This window comes from Peromyscus maniculatus, chromosome 9 (assembly GCF_049852395.1).
Source record: "Peromyscus maniculatus bairdii isolate BWxNUB_F1_BW_parent chromosome 9, HU_Pman_BW_mat_3.1, whole genome shotgun sequence".
NCBI classification, from domain to species: domain Eukaryota; kingdom Metazoa; phylum Chordata; class Mammalia; order Rodentia; family Cricetidae; genus Peromyscus; species Peromyscus maniculatus.
In genome coordinates this window covers 115,966,108-115,983,609 of record NC_134860.1, presented here as the reverse complement: position 1 = coordinate 115,983,609, position 17,502 = coordinate 115,966,108, and the positions used below count along the sequence as shown (strand labels likewise).

The window sequence follows — 17,502 nt, the reverse complement described above, 5'->3', positions numbered from 1 at the left end:
GACACAGCACTCTAGCACACTGGGTGAACACAGCTGGATGAGACACAGCACTGTAGCACCCTAGGTGAACACAGCTGGATGAGACACAGCACTGTAGCACCCTGGGTGAACACAGCTGGATGAGACACAGCTCTGTAAGCACCTTAGGTGAACACAGCTGGATGAGACACAGCTCTGTAAGCACCCTGGGTGAACACAGCTGGATGAGACACAGCACTGTAGCACCCTGGGTGAACACAGCTGGATGAGACACAGCACTGTAAGCACCCTGGGTGAACACAGCTGGATGAGACACAGCACTGTAGCACCCTGGGTGAACACAGCTGGATGAGACACAGCACTTCAGATCTTTCCGCAAGTCTTTTTTCTCTCCTACTCTGCAGCACTGAGAAGTGGGCTGTTTTATTCTTCCAGATGTTCTCAGCTTGCACTTCCATACAGAATTGACCATCTGTCCCCTCGGCTCTGTCTGTAGGGATGATTATGACCTTCAGTCAGGTCCAGATAGGCCACTAGGTGGGGGAGGGGTTTTCCGGGAGAAGCCGAGGTAGAATGAAGAGCACGCTAGGCTGGGCTTTAAGACTGTGGCTTCTGTCACAGCCTTCTGGAAGGTCCGGTGAGTACTACAGAAAGCTCTTCTCATTAACCCAGTTCCCATTTACAAACTCAGTCTCTAAGCTCACAGTTTTTGGTCCCGAGGGCCTGGGTACCAGGGCTTTCTGCTTTGTTCTGTGCGGCGTCCCCCGGGGTGTGGCTCATGCAGCTCATCAACACTGGCATCCCTCTGGGAGGGGTCTGCACCCTGAGAGTGAAGGGTCAAAGCCTCTTGAGCTGTGGTGCTGTCCTCTGCTGCTCACAACATAGCGGTACTCAGGCCTGAGCCTGGGCAGGAGCCTCTTTGTCCTAACAGGGAACCCGTGACAGGTGGATTTTGTCCTCCCTTGTGCAAGGCGGTTCTGCCCTTCAGAAATTCACTTTCTGGAGTCCAGATGACTGTGCAGCCTTTGGTTTATTCTTGTTTTTCTGGGATACAGAGGACCATTTCCCTCAGTGTGTTGTACAGAACACCGGTCCTTCAAGAGAGCATCTTACAAAAGGCTTGGGGTTCAGATCAGTTTTTTGTGGTACACACTGATGTACCCCGTGGGCAATGCAGATGGATCACATCTGGGACTAGACCCCCTCCGACCAACCCAGAGACAGCAGCGTTTCCAACTGCACTCTTCAGTTACCATCAGTTGAGTGTATTATGCTGTCGGAATGCCCTGATGTTGGATTTAGACAAAAGTTCCTCTGGTGATCAATACTGTGAAGGTCTGTACTCACAATGTAGACCCTTTTTCTCCTTTCCATACACACCGCTGAAGACTGGTCAGTCCAACGTGCTGACGGTCGTAGGCCCAGGAAAGGAAGCCTTGTTCTGGTCCAAGGTCCTCTATTAAGATCCTGTAGAACACACTTCTTTCAACTGAATTTGCAGCATATGGAAGTTGTATATAGATGTGGATTTGATTTGGCTCCTTGAAGAAATTTAACCAAGAAACTATAAAACAACTTAAAAATTGTCGATGATCTCTTTTCTTGAAATTTAGTACAGGTTGAGTACTTTATATCTGAAATGTTTGAATAGGGTGTTCCCGATTTTTGGATATTTTGAGATTTTTGATATTCCCATGTACATAGTGGGAAACTTTGAAGATGAGACCCCAGTATAAACATGTGACTCATTTGAGCTTCATATCTACCTTATCCACATAGCTTTACTGGGATTTTAGCCAATGAATCTACACACGGAGTTTCACACTACTGCTGTCAACAAATTTCAATTCAAAGAACTTACAATGTTAAGTTTTTGAATTTGGAATACTAATATAAACCATACGCAGAGTCCTATACTTCTTTATGTTAAAATGTATAGGTTGCCCAGGAACGTGATTTTTCATAGTGTCACGTGCTTTATCCTCCTCCCCGACCCCACTGTGAGTAGCCAGTCTCTCCATGGTTTCCATGGTAGCAGGGTTGTGCTGACTCTGTTCAGTAAGACAGGCCGTGGATATCACAGGTGTAAGGAGACCGCAGCCCCGACCCACTAGCCTACGCTGAGCTTAATTTCTTGATTTTTGTTGTTAAACTCTCTCTCTTGTTACAGTACTGATGGTATTTGTAGGACTTTTTTTCTGTGATGGATTTTATGCTATCAAATGTCGTCCTGAGTCCTGAGTCTTCTGTTGAAATTCATTGTCAGGACACAGTTAAGGATGGTGTCAAATTGCTCATTAGGCGCCAGGCATGCTGTATTCTATGCTGCCACCTTGTGGGAGCTAATGACATAGATGATTAAAACCTAAGGTCCCCGTGAACATTGAGGAATGATTAAAATCCTCCTACGTGGGATATTCTATTAGAAAACTTGTGTTAGTGCCTTAGTATGAGCCAAGAATCTCTCATCAAGAGAAGACAGTATTGTCCTTTCTACTGCTTAAATTCTGAATTCATATGGAAATCTGGACTCAAGTTTATTTATATAAACAGCATTTATTTGTTTAAATAAGCTTATTTAAATAAACAGCATGAAAAGGCTGTGAAGACATAACATCTTAAGTGAGGAAGAAATGTGGGCTGCGTCTGTGTGGCAGCGGCTGAAGGTTTATTCCTTCTACTTTTCAAAGTGCATTATGTTACTTCCTTAAACTAAGGCATTTTGTAAACTTTACCTCATAGGCATTAGACACTCCAACCCTGCAAGGCCTTTCCTTCACTGCCAGACCTGGTGAATTGTTAGCTGTGGTCGGCCCAGTGGGAGCAGGCAAGGTAAGTTTTTTATTTTGTTCTGTCTTCAGGTGGGCTTCTTGGGAATTACTATGTGACTACCACTCAGGACAGAAGGACTGAGAAAGAGGGAGACTTCTTTCCTCCAGTGTGGCCCCTAAATGCTGCATGGCCTTGGGTGGCTGTCCAGCTGAAACAGTTCCTCTTAGAACTACCCAAGTCATGTCAGTGCATATTTAGCTCAAGCACAGCTATGGTTCCTGCTGTGCCTGGACCAAAAGATGCACAGAGAAGCCCAGACCCAGGTCCCTCTGCCTTTCAGGAAGATTGAGATCCGGTCAGGTAGACAATCTTAAGATCTCTGATTGCAGTCGGCACCCACATGATACACTGGAGGGGCATTCCTTCTGTGTGTGATGAAGGTTTGCTCCTCAGAGCACCACACCTTACATACGATCTTCCTGGTACATTGGATGCGTCATTGGTGCATGGCCTTTCTGGAACAAGCATGTAAGTGAAGGCAGCTTGGATGGTCTGGATGCAGCCACAGCTTCATTCAGTATTGGAAATGTAAAACTTCTGTTATGCTAGGCCCCCGTGCCGCTACCAACATTCTTTTCTGTTAATTTTCATCTATCATCTATCTATCTTCCATCTATTTATTTATCTGTCATCTATCATCTATCAATCATCTATCTATCATGTATTTATCTGTCATCTATCATCTATTATCTGTCTATCATCTGTCTGTCTATCATCTATTTATCATCCATCTATCTGTTTATCTGTCATCTATCTATCGTCTGTCTATCATCTATCTATCTATCTATCTATCTATCTATCTATCTATCTATCTATCTATCTATCTATCTATCTATCTAACTATATCTACCTACCTACCTACCTACCTACCTACCTACCTACCTACCTATCTACTGTCTATCAAGACTGGGTCTCAAAATGCCCACAATGGCCTCAGACTTGGTATGCAGCCAAGTATGAATTTGATCCTCCAGTCTCTGTCTCCCCAGTGCTGAGATTATAGGCCTGCACCACAATCCAGCAAAGATTGTTAATTACGCGTAGTATTTCATATAGCATTCTTAATTGCATATAGCCAGCCATTCTGTATACCATTGCATTTGGAGGAAGGTCATTTGGGAGGGTCAGTTGTCACAATCTATTTTGTGTGCCTTTTTGTTGTTGTTGTTTGTATTTCTATAAAATACAGTGGTGTTATTTCTGTTTTGTTTTTTTTTGCTTTTAGCTGCAACTTCTCTTTCTTTCTCTCTCTCTCTCTCTCTCTCTCTCTCTCTCTCTCTCTCTCTCTCTCTCTCTCTCTCTCTCTCTCTCTCTCTCTCTCTCTGGGATTCTCTGTGTAGCTTTGCACCTTTCCTGGATCTCACTCTGTAGCCCAGGCTGGGCTTGAACTCACAGAGATTTGCCTGCCTCTGCCTCCCGAGTGCTGGGATTAAAGGCGTGTGCCACCACCGCCCGGCTTTTAGATGCAACTTCTAATGTCGTTGTTTTTTTTTTTTTTTCATTTTGTTTTGTTTTTAAGCTGGTGCTTGGCAAACTGGCAGGGCTGGGCAGTGCCTGGAACACAGTTTATTCTGTGCTGACATTAACAGCATGTGTGTTTTGTAAACTCTTTCAGTCATCACTGTTGAGCGCAGTGCTGGGTGAACTGCCTCCGACCAGTGGGCTTGTCAGCGTGCATGGGAGAATCGCCTACGTTTCTCAGCAGCCCTGGGTCTTCTCGGGAACTGTGAGGAGCAATATTTTATTTGGGAAGAAATACGAGAAGGAACGATATGAGAAAGTGATCAAGGCCTGTGCTTTGAAAAAGGTGATGATTTTTGAGTTTCTTACACTCTGTTTCTAGTGATGTGATTGTTACTTTAAACTCCTGGCTTTGGAAGTTTTATAAGTTATTACAATTCTTAAGCTAAGCTTTTGGAAGCCTGCCTATCTCCACTCATTACTGTTTGGTTTTGTTTACTAAGTCCTGTTCACTTTTTAACTGTTTTTGTGACCTTATGTGCTGATCATCACATCACGTCCATGGCCTTGCTCACACGAGTGGAGTATCCCCACGTTCCAAACCTGTTTAAGTAATCTTTAACTTAAAAACATGTTTATTTTTATCTTATGTGGATGGGTGTTTTGCCTCATGTATGCCTGTATATTGTATGCACATCTGGTGCTTGCAGAGGTCAGAAGAGGGTGTCGGATCCCTTGGAACCGAAGTTACAGCTGGTTGTGAGCCACCATGTGGGTACTGGGGATCGAACCTGGCTCCTGGAAGAGCAGTCAGTGCCTCTAAATGGTGAGCCATCTTTCCAGCACCTGGTTTCTTAACTTTATAAAACATTGAACAATGCAGAAGTGGGGAGGTTAGTGTGCTGAGCCCTCCTGTTCCCATCACATGACTTTAACCACAGTCGCCTGGTGGCCAGTCTTCAGTCATTTCTTTCTGAACTTTTGCAGCCACACCCCCACCCCATGTTGTTTTCTAGGGAATCCTGGACCTTTGTGTTTCGTCTGGAAAATTTTTCAGTATTTGTGCTTAAAAGAAGTCCCTTTTGGGCGGGTAACATTAAAGAAATAACACAATTGCTTGGATAACCCACATTCTGGTCAGTGTGTGGGTGCCAAGTTCTAATCGTCAGCCTGCACAACCGAGAATAAGCTGGGAAGAGAGTGTACAGCCCCAGCCTGGCTTGTGTTTATTTATTTTAAAGGAGACAAAATGTTTCAGCAACTTATAAAAAATAAAAAAAATACTGCAACGCTTCTCCAGGAGAGAGAAGGTTTTCAGAAATGACACTGGGCTTGCCAGAAAGTAACAAGATGAAATTTTTTGTTACACATGGTGATTTTAATAAAACTGGTAGATGATCAACAGAAAACCAAACCTACCTGACGGGAGAATAGAAGTTAGCAGGTGGACAAACAGCAGATGCCTACAGACACTGCTTTGGCTGTAAAAACTGGTCAATAGGAGCTTGAAAGGGCTCACCACAGGATCTGTTTGGAGCATCCTGGACACCCGACTGCTCTTTTATGTGTGGAAAAGGCCAGACAGTCTCTCAGAGCTGTGGTGTTGAAGGCTTAGTCAGCTCTCTGAGGAAAGTGTAATTTCATTTGAACTATAGCTGGAATGTCATAGATTGTCTTGGTCAGTGGTGTTTTATAATGATGTGGAAAGAAAATAATTTCATGTTTTCGTGAGACTTCCTGCCTTCTAGGTTACAGTTAGTGGGAGAGCATGTGTTTTTATAAATGACATCAAGTCACAGTGACAAACTAGACTTGTTTTAAGTGGTATACATATATATATATATATATATATATATATATATATGTATGTATGTATATATATATATATATTATAAATATTACTGCATAAGAAAGGAAGGAGAGCTAACTGCAGAATAATAGATCGCTTGTATTCAAAGTCTTATGTGTCCATCTCTCTCATTCACTGTCTACATACCTGTTTTATCTGTTTTTCTCTCTCTCTGTCTACCTGTGGTTCTCTCACTGACTCTTGCATACACACACACACACACACACACACACACACACACACACACATACACATACACACACGCAGGCACACATACACACACATGTGCGTGAAAAGGTACATGAATCTGGAATCTTTTACCATTAATTCCCTAGTGTCTCTGACGTTACTCTTCCCACTTAGTCAAACGGGGTCTGGAGAGAGAAAACAAGTCACTGAACACTCCTAGATCAGCTGTAACCTTTCAGGTGACTCCCGACTCCATTTTCCTGTGCCCAGCTACCTTTTCATTGAGGCTTTGTAAATAGGGTGTATTTGAACTTTGGGGTGATAGATGGAGGTGAATGTGGCAGAGACAGATGTGAAGCTTTCCTCCTTTACTAAAACCACATTCAGCTCCTGATGCCCACCAGCCCCTGTGTTCCCGGGGTAGCCCAGCCTGGGGTGGTTGGATTGACTGTAAAGACAATGGGATATCCATGTGAAACGTGGCAGGATTTTATAACGCTTTTTTCCTAAAACAATGAAACCAGTAGCTCAGACCAGTCAAATAAAGGCTTTTTTTCTGTAGGCTCTTATGACACCTATCCCCTAAAAGTAGTATAGTGAAAAATAAAAAACAAAACAAAACAGATTTCTCATATTAGATACGTTGATAGCAACTAGATTTAATATATTAGAAGTAATTGAAATAAGTTTATAATTTAAAATCATGTCTGGGATGAAATCATGTTAAATAATAGTGAACATTTATCAACATCCCTCCCATTTGGTGACCTGTCCACATTGACATTGGTGAGTTACAGAAGAGTCTCAGCAGACATCCTAGGAATCGAGTCCCTTGGGGCAGTGAGTGAAATCCAAGGCCCTGGGTCAGGAGCTCTGAGTTCAAGTCTTTGTTCCTCCTTGCTGAGTGTTTCTGGCTGATCGTTAGGACCTTATATGATGTTTTCCAGAAAAAGCCTATGATTGCTCTGCCTCATATACTCTATATGACTTTTTAAAAAAGCTTAAAAGCAAAGCATAGTGAATAGTATACATTACAGAAAACAATGTCAGTGAGACAGAGACCCTCAAGTGTTTCCTCCTCTCCCCCCTCTCCCCTCCCCTCTCCCCCTCCACTCCTCCCCTTGCTCTGTGCGTACATGCCCACGATTGCTGGACATGTCTTAAAATGGCTCATAGTTTTCCATTAAACCAGGGCTCTTGTCATAAAGTTATTACATGTGCAGCATGTCTATGCTAGGCCCTGCCAGTGATAATTGCAAGCAAGTCATCAGGAAATATTTCTCATATGTGGGGTATTTTAGACATGATCCTTATCCTGTTATATGCCATTTCTCTCCAAGATTCTGTGCTTTGTCAGTTTAATTTTTAACATAAAAATACAGATTTGTAGATTTGGGTACATTCCTAGATCCTCAAATGAAAGTTCAGTTTCCTCCCTCCGCTCCCTCCCTCCCTCCCTCCCCCCTCTTCCTCCCTTCAAGTTGCATGTCATGAAATCCACTTGGTCCACCAGATCTGTACCTCATGTAGATTTTGTTCATCTCCCTGCCATGTTTGTGAAGCATGGCTGAAGTGGAGAGCTGAGGCAGGGGTGAGTGGAACAGTTGGCGAGGGCCCACTTTGATGACGTGAACCTGTGGCCTATGTTCCCATTGGTCTTCTGTCTATTCTTTAGTGAAGGCATTCAGGTCTACCTGCCTGGGAGCAGTGGGCATCTCCGTTTGTCTGTCCCTGGCCTCCTGACTTGCCCTCCAAGTCCGTATCCACCACCTCCTCCAGCTTGGTCATTTATGACCCGTTCCTCTGTGCCCAAAGCATCATGGTCCTCCCTAAGGAAGCCCTAAGTGCCGTAGCTGGGGACTTTGTCTGGTATGTGCCGCTTCTGTGCCTGTCCCCTGTACCACGGGGAACTTCACTCAGAGTCCTCGCTTAGCATGCTACAGCAGCTCCTTCTGTGGACCCGCTTGCCCCTGTGAGTGATTCCTCCCCCTGCATGAGGAGGCAGATCATGCCATCCCTGGATTTCCTAGGAGTGAAGCTGCGGCCCCTCCCTCCTCACCAGCATCATCTCCTAACACTGCCCCAGCTCCATTGCCTCAAGGTTGCTGTCCTCGGAACACACCACCGTACATCAGCTCACAGGAGCTGCACATACATCAGCTCACAGGAGCTGCACGTTATTCCTTTTTGTATTTGATGCAGTCTTTTTGGCCCAGATTTGGTGGGTCCACTCCACCTAAACTCTATCTGAGTCCTGGCTGGTCTTCCAATGGGAAACAGCTCTTCCCTCTCCAGTCCCTCCAACAACTAGCTTTCTTATGTCTTGGCACTTGTTTTATATATACATCCTTATTAACTATGTTTCATAATGTCAGTCTCCATTATGGATGCTGTGGGGACTTTGTTTCCTTCACTGCCAAAGTCGCTGTGTCCAAAACAGTGCCGAATCTCTGGTCATTGCTTGGTACCTCCATTTTAAAATAGTTAAGTACCCCGGAAATAGTTAAATCTTCAGAAATGGTATAACATGGAAATTCCCTGAGTCCTTTGTTTCAGCTAAATGCACCTGGGTGTTCTCCCCACCCCGCCCCTAAGATGAGACTGTGGAAGAGCAGCTGTGAGTCTTTCCTCCTCTGTCTCTCCCTGCAGGACTTACAGCTTTTGGAGGATGGGGATCTGACCGTGATAGGAGACCGGGGAGCCACGCTGAGCGGAGGGCAGAAAGCGCGGGTCAACCTGGCACGGTAACTTGTCTCCCGGCAGCCACTGGGACTGGCTGAAGCTTCAGGCGGTGGGGTGCGTGGTGTCTGCTCACCATGCCCGTGCCGTGGGAAGCACCGTTTTGAGCAATTCCACAGACACTTTGAAGGACCATCCAGTTGCCGAGTGCTGAGATCCCTGAGACAGTGGCCAGGAAGGTCTCTTCAGCTGGATTTCCCTCTTTGCCTTTCAGGGCAGTCTACCAAGATGCTGACATCTACCTCCTTGACGATCCCCTCAGCGCTGTGGACGCGGAAGTGGGGAAACACCTGTTCCAGCTGTGAGTTTGTTCTGTCTTGTGTCAGCTCCGTGTTCAGGAACCCTTTCAATTGGGCCCCATGAAGGGGATCTGTAATTTCTACAGCGTCATCTCGGCTCACATTTATGTCCCTCTTCTCCTCTGTTGCCCTCCATATGATGCATTTTACAGGTATAAGATCAAGGCAGGAAACAGGGAAGGTGCTGTCAGTGTGGCGAAGCGCACAGAGCCCGCGCTTTAGAGTTTCAAAACCGAAGGCACATTCTATATGTCTTTCCTCTCGTTCCTTGAACTTCATAGCCAAGAGACAGGCAGACCCGGCCCCCAGGAAGAAGAAAATATGCACCTTAAAACTGAAGGAAAGGGCTTGGCAGCTTGGTAGTGTGGAGTCGACTCCTTTCCTCCATAATTTAAAAAATAAGATTTATTTTATTTCGATGTGTGTGTATCTATATGTGTCTGGTCAGTGAATGCCACGTGTGTGTCACTGACAGAGGAGGCCAGGGAGGGGACCAGATTCCTTTGGAGCTGGAGTTCGAGGTGGCTATGGGCCACCTGACCTGAGTGCTGGGTGCCCAACTCTAGTCCCCTGCATGCGCTTTTAACAACACGCCATCTCTCCAGCCCCTCCACAGGTTTACTTTGTATGAGCAATGAGGTTTCGTTGGTAGCGTAGGCCTCCGTGGAAAGGCCTCGTTGGTTTATGGTGAACTGTAAGCTGGGAGGTTTGGGGACGCTGAGAATGGGATTTCATTCCTTCTGATAAAACGAACGGCAGACACAGGTGTAAAGGTGTGAACGAGCAGGGCACCAGTGGAGGGCAGCAGGTGGAGCATCCTCCTCAAGGGGCAGTGGGGGTTTACAGCGGATCCAGAGCCCCAGAAACACTAACGTGCGGTTCCTGTCTTCTTTAGCTATGGGTACCAAAACAAAATGCCGCAGATTGTGTGACTTGTACAGCAGAACTTGTGTCTTTCTGAGCCGTGGAGGGGGGAAGTCTGAGGTTAGGGTATGTTGTCGGCTCGGCGACCACCTTTCGCCTTTTCCTCCTTAGGCATCTTTCCCCAGGTTTCCTCTTCTCCAAAAGACACCAGTCAGGTCGCTTGAGAACCAGAGCCACTCTTAACTTCCTCTCTGGAGGCTCTGTCTTTAAATCGTTAGGTGCTGAGTTTCAGTACATGAATTTGGGGGAGTGGGGTTCAGTTTCTAACAGATACTCACGCAGAGTGGAAAGGACACGTCCGGGCTCTGGATTCTAGGACTGGAACACAAGACCATCTACTGAGCCATGGCCTTCCGGGCTTGGCAGATGGTGGGGGTGACTCCTCCCACGCCAGCGTCGCATACAAATGTGTCTTGTGTTGTGGTTATGAAAGTGTGCTGGCTGTGGACGGTAGCGGTGGTGGTTGGACAGCAGTGTGAATGCACTTTATGCTCTGAATATAAGTCACTTAAAGCGGCTAAAGTCGCGACTTCTGTGGCGTGTGCATTTTACCACAGCAAAAGTCAAAATGCATGCGTGGTAGTTAATGTTGAGTGTTTGTGAATGCAGAAGGCAAGAGCAGCCGGCACTTGGCTGTGGCCCAGCTCTTTGATCTGACTCCTGTGGGCTCTTGATGGTGACTTGATGGATTTTGCTCTGGGCAGAACCGGCCCTTTGCCACTTGGGTGAGCCTTGAGTGGATCCACTCAAGTTCCCCATCACTCAGAGACTAGTTTTTGGTGGGTTGCTGTAGTGGAGTCTCTTGGGAGGAGAGCGGGAGGCATGTTAATTGCTAGGTATCAGTATGCAGATCACAAGGGTGTCCCCAAGTTCCCCTTTGAGCATGGATGTTTATAAAGTCTTCCTGCACCCTTAATGTTTAATGGCTTTGGATAGACACTCGATAGAAGCAAACTTGTTAAAATTGTTGCTTGCTAATCAGAACCACGTTCTTTGGGGAAACTTGGAGCAGGGAGCACGAATGCAATTTAGGAAATCACTCAGCAGCAGCTGGAGAATGCTCTCAACGAGTTAGAAAATTGGATCGAACAATATGCTATGAAAGATGGCGGCCGTGTTGAAGCTTAGAAATGCGAAGTGTTTTGTATTAAACGTGAATGAATTATTCTTCTGTTTGCCATTAACAGTTCCATTTCAATCATGAATATACATCCAAGGTTATTAAGGTTTGTGAGTTTTACAACTATATGGTGCAAACATAGAAAATGGAAGGCTCGGGACTCCAGACTGATGCCAATCTGAGTTAGCTGTGGATTCTGCATTTTAGAGAGTCTCAACCTTACAGATGCCTGTCCCTTTCGTGATCTGTTCGGGGCTGTTCTAATTAGATCTCCCACGCTGCTGCCCACCTCAATGTCTTAGTGTATGTGGGCTGCTGTGACAAAATGCCACAGCTGGGTGGCTTGTAAACAGCAGAAATGTATCTCTCATAGCTCTGGAGGCTGGAAGCCTGAGACGAAGTGCTAGCAGATTTGATCTCTCACGAGGACTTGCTGATTCACAGAACCATGTCTTCTTGCTTTGCCTTAACTGACGGAGGTGGTACCGTCCACCCATCGGTTCTCTTTTATGAGGAACAACCCCAATCCTGCCCATGGTGGCAGAGTCCCACGAAAAAGCCCCACCTCTTCCTACCATCACCCTGGTGATTAAGTTTCGGCGGATGAACGTGTGGAGGGACCAAGGCCCTTAGCATCCTGCAGTGACTCACCATCTCGGCTTCAGTTGTTCACACATTCTCACCACTGGGATGCAGTTCCAGGTGCTGGAGCAGAGGACGTTGTTCTCTGCCCTCTGCCCCACTGCCGTTCTCCACGTAAACTAGAGTTCCAGCGATCTAACCCGCCAGCCTACCCCACATGTTGGGGGATGTGCGCCTTTTGTATACCTGCCTACGTTAGTGCCATCCTTCCCAGCCTGGCGACTGTCCGTCAGGAAGGAGGAAGGAGACAGGCCACCATGCCTGCCTTTCTCTCTTGCACCTCCGGGAAGCGCTGTGGGTTTTTCTAATTGTGTCTGGTAGCTAAATGCTCATAGTCCGTGACCCATAGCACTTAATGTGGGGTTCTGTGTTAATTGTTCCTGAAGTCCACACTGGACCGAGTACATGGAAGTACCCCAGAGCCACGGCACCCTGCCGAAGCCATGGCACCCTGCTGTGTCACCACTGTCACCTCCTGGCAGAGAGGCCTTCTCCTCCCACACCGTCTAAAATAGCAACTTTCCCCTTGCTTTTTCCTGTAGCTCACATCATGACCCCCACGGTGCATTTTCCATATTTATGGTGTCTCCTCTGCATAAGCCAGGGTGTTGATGCTTTACTTGGCCAGTGGGTATCTTCTCAGCACCCAGTGCCTGGCACTCTGCATATCAACTGAGTGAACCCAAGTTCTTACTGGCTCTGTCCCTGAAGCCTCCACTGTGGTGTGTGGGGCTGCCGTGGTTTGGTGAGCTCTTTGTGGCTCTTGTATGAGACCAGAATTAAACGGTGAATCCGTCAACATCAATGTGACACAGGAAGGCCTAGAGGTGTGTGTGTGTCTGCATAGTTTTAATAGCTCGAGAGGTGGAGGCAGGAGAATTGAGTTTAGTATTTTGGGGCCTATCTGGGCAATATGCCAAAGGCCATGTCTCTCATTATTCATATATATACTGACTTAGAAAGTTTTACTTTTTAAAAATTTAATGACTATTTCCCTAGACATTTTGGGGAAAAAAAAACTACCTAATTTAGGGAAAACATAACACCATCAATTAGAAAATTATTCTTATATTTTTGGTTGTGAGCCTAGCCTTTAACGGCTGAGCCATCTCTCCAGCTCTAGAAAATTATTCTAAGTTTTTAGTTATCTTGTTTGTGATGGAAGTTGTTGGGAAGGAAGCAGTTGAGGCCTCTGGCTCGGGCCCTGTGGGTGTAATAGCCCCAGGACTGGATGTAGACCTCTCCCGGAAGCGGTCGTATAAAGGGGTAAAGGCTCTGACTGAAGGAACAGTTCAGCCGAAGGCTTGAGCGCTGCGCCCGAGGAAGGGTTTGGCACGTTGAAAGATGTAGGTAAGAACCAAGCCACATTAAGACATGCCCAAGGGGGAAATGAACCTTCGTTGAAAACATGAAGGGATAGTTTCTACATGTAGAGTTGGGGGTCTTGGTTCTGATAAATAGGCCAGTTCTAAAAGCACCCTTAGTTTTTGGTCCCAAGTGGAAGCGAATGGCTAGGGAAGGGTGGAGGGTGGAGCTGACGTTTTCTGAGCATCTGTGGCTCTGTTCTGGACCTTTCCCCATCTCTGTCTCTGTCTTTCAGATAAATAGCTTGAACCTCTTCATTATGTATAATTTTTGATGTTTTAAAAATTAAAATATAATGTCTTTTCTCCCTTCCCTTTCTTCCCTCCAACTCCCTTGTGTCCCTGTCCCTCTTCAAATCATGGCTTTTTTCTTTCATTGTCGTTGTAACACCACACACACACACACACACACACTCACACGCCTAAGTATATAAACACAACCTGCTCACTCTGTATAATGTTGCACAAGTGATTGTGAGGTACCCATAAGCCTTAGTTGAAACATTTACACCACAACTTCTGCATCTACAAGTTCAGGGAACATCACTGAAAAGTGGGAGGAAAAACTGTCAGAACCAGAGGAGCTGAAGTTTGCTGTGAGATCACATCTAGAAAGGTCAGAAGCTACACCCGCTAATTCTCACTCACATTGTACAAGGATGACAGCAGTAGACGTTCTACTGTGCACGTCTACTACGTGGACGTCGTACTTCGGAATGCTGAGAGCTTCAGCAGTCGTCCTCCCCAGGGAAGAGCACAGCAGTTGGTGATCCAGTTCCAAAGGGGCAGCCCTGAAAGCACACGTACAAGTGACATTAAACAGACTGAGCAGGTCATGTTTATATATTTAGGTATCTGTGTGTGTATCCAAGATTTCTGACTTCACTACCCCTGGGTAGCTAGTTGACTAGGGTTCCAGTACTAAGCTCCTTCAGTTCAATTAGAGAGCTGTTGGTTACTGCTATAGTAGTTTAGTGCTTCTGTTACACCCTTAGGTTGTCATTCCACGCTGGTCATGGTTGTGTTGTTGGGGTAGTAGCTGGTAAGGACCACTGCTCCCCTTCTTTGGAAGTTTGCGTAGCACCTTCTGATACTACGAAAGCTAGTCCTCGGGGAGAAGTAGCCTTATTTTTGAGATCAGGAAACTAAGGCTCCATGAGGTTTAGTAAGTAGCTAAGTAAGGGTAGACAGGGATTTGAAGAGCTTGAGTCCATGTCTTCCCATGACAACCTCATTCTGACAGCCTGGCTCTGCCAGCTTGTGACCTACAGTCCTGCCAGTTGCTCTGTGTGAGGACTTGGGAACCCAGAGTGTATGCAGAGCTCCATGTGTGACGGCCCCTAGCCAGCCCCCCCTTATCTAAGTATACACTAAGGCTGAGTTCTCCTGGGTCTGCTATGAGAATGTGGGTGTACCGGGAAGGGAGCCGTCTAAACCTCAAAGGTTGTATGAGGTCATTGACTTCTTCCCTTTTAAGTTTTGGAAATGTTTAGTTCTAAAAGAACAATATTTCCTGGAATCACAGGGGTGTAGGATTGCTGTGGGGACCGGTTGTGGCCTCCTAATTCACTTTTCTACCCATTGTTATTTAGGAGAAGAGATTGGGAAGTGTATGTTGGTAAAGGTGACTGAGGTTCTAAGGCTGTTCATTTACTTGGTTTTTATTCTTATTATTCAGTTTTGTTGTTGTTTTGAGACAGGGTCTCCTATAGCCCAGGCTGGACTCAAACTTGCTATATAGTCGAGGATATCCTTGAACTAAGCCTCCTGTCCCCCCCTCCTTAGGACAAGGATTATAGGCAAACACCATCTCTGGTTCAGGGCTTTGAACACGCTCTGCCCTGCTCCACCAACTGAGTTCTAGCCCCTCAGAGTTTTATTAATGAATGCATATATCAGAAGTCATCACCTAAGCAGACGTCTAAGAAAAAGACCCACCTTCTTATGTCATATAAGTCTGTTTCCTTAGGACTTCTATATCACAATAAGGTAATTAGAATTTTAATCAAGTCATGCTTTGGAATATTAGTACAGTTCAGCTGCTTTTATTACGTATCACACACGTTTCATTTTTTTGTCATATAATATGTAAGTATGCATAATTGTTAAACTAAGTTTTAGAAGAAAAATTAGCAGCCACAGCCTTTTTACTGGTGACTTTTCAAAGTTCGCTATAGCAAGGCTCAGGTGCTGCTAGTGGATTTGAATGCTTGGTCCGTATTATTAATTTATATTTGTATTTAATTTTTAAGATTCATTTTTATTATTTCCAGTTATGTCTGTGTGCGTGCATGCGTGCGTGCGTGCGTGCGTGCGTGCGTGCGTGCGTGTGTGTGTGTGTGTGTGTGTGTGTGTGTGTGTGCGCGCGCGCACATAAGTCCAGAAGAGGACCTTGGATCCCCTGGAGTTGGAGTTACCAGCTGTCGTGAGCTCCACAAAGCGAGCACTGAGAACCAAACTTGGTTTCTCTGCGAGGGCAGTGCCCACCCTTACCTGCTGACCCTCCTGTCCAGCTGTATTTAATTTGTATTTCTGCCTCTTTTACAGACCATCATCACTGTGTTGTCCTTGTCTTGTCATGGCTAGGACTCTCATTTTGCAGCCGGAGAACCCGCTAACGGGGTTCTCTCCTCTGGTGTTTTCCATCTGCAGGTGCATCTGTCAGACCCTGCACGAGAAGGTCACCATTTTAGTGACTCACCAGCTGCAGTACCTGAAAGCTGCAAGCCACATCCTGATACTAAAAGATGTAAGTTGTTTCCCTTTTAAAAGCAGAGTTGGAGTTTTTAGAGATTTTAATACAGATTTTAGGTGGCGGCGGTGGGGTTCAGAGAAAGAAGATGCTTGAGAAGAAAGTGAGGTGCACTCAAGAGCAAGGTTATGGGCTTCTCGGGCAGGTTGAGAGTGTGAGCAGCTTAAGTGTCCACTGAACCAGCTAGAACCTCAGGTTGAAAGTGGGGGTTCCCATCAGGCTGCTCTCCGTGGACTTCTTGGGGAGCTGCCTTCCCTCCGCTGGTTTCACAACCATTTCCTAGAGTTGAGATTCACATCTTAGGGGACATCCCAAGGAATTTTAGAAGTATCACTGCTAGGGCGGGGATGTGGCTCCATTGGTCCAGCATATGCCTGGCATGCACAGAGCCTGTGTCCTGTCCCACAGCACTCCATAGACTGGATGCGCTGGTGCACACCTGTAGTCTTGAGAGACAGAGGCAGGAGGATCAGAAGTTCAAGGTCATCTTACTGAGAGAGCTCAGGGCCAGATTGGAATACATGAGACCCGCAAGCAAGCGATAGCATCAGAAAACCCACCGGAACACAGAAATGTCACTTACGTTCTAAGCCATAGTCCTCGTACAGAATATAAAATTGCTCCCTCACATTTACAAGCTGCTCTAGTGAGATTAATCATGAAAACGATGCTATTTTCTTAGACATTTTTGTTTCATCTTTTTCATGACCTATGGCACAGTAGATAGTTTGGAAATTACAGATATTAAGACCTCCTTCTGCCTATCCTTGGATTGTTATCTTTTTGCCTAGAGAGCGTCTTTCATTAACAAAAACAGTGAACGGCTGAGCATCCTCTGCTCAGAGCTGCCGGCCACTGAGACCACTTGATGGTACCCCTGCACAAGTGCTTTGGAGTGAGGCTTCACAACACAGTGACACGCAAGGTGGTCCTTACCATTGTACGGCCTCTGTTCTACCCAGAGTAGGTGTGACGGGGCCCGTGGGACAGTGACATGATGGCCATGGTTTACCTGGAGGAGCGACATCTGAGGCATGTCCTAGAGAAAGAAATCCATTGTTTTCCATTAATTACAGTGGCTGCCTCTTAAGCAACCTAATCAGCAACCTCAAATCCGCTGCTGGAAAGGCTGCAGCTGGCAGGAATTCTGTTCCCTCAGGCACTGGCTCTCTCAAGGCCTGTAAGGCAAACTTTATCTAGATCTCTACCCCTCAATGGAATTCAAGATTCAAAGGTTGAGGTGGAAGAGAGGCTGAATAGCAAGTAGCTAACTTCCTGTCCTTGCTCCTGTTTCCCAAGAGACCAGCACCCTTCTGCTCAGCCCCCACTTCAGAACCCTTGCTACGCATGGT

At 46.0% G+C, this 17,502-nt stretch overlaps 1 protein-coding gene across 1 annotated transcript in view; it reads left to right on the top strand.

The window, feature by feature from the left end:
• Nucleotides 1–17,502, top strand: part of Abcc4 (ATP binding cassette subfamily C member 4 (PEL blood group)) — a 230,615-nt gene that overhangs the window by 85,126 nt on the left and 127,987 nt on the right. Inside the window, exons 10-14 of the mRNA XM_006978748.4 lie at nucleotides 2,722–2,811; nucleotides 4,427–4,618; nucleotides 8,960–9,054; nucleotides 9,264–9,350; nucleotides 16,051–16,147. Of these exons, the coding sequence (XP_006978810.1) occupies nucleotides 2,722–2,811; nucleotides 4,427–4,618; nucleotides 8,960–9,054; nucleotides 9,264–9,350; nucleotides 16,051–16,147 (561 nt within the window). The remainder of the gene's footprint in view (nucleotides 1–2,721; nucleotides 2,812–4,426; nucleotides 4,619–8,959; nucleotides 9,055–9,263; nucleotides 9,351–16,050; nucleotides 16,148–17,502) is intronic.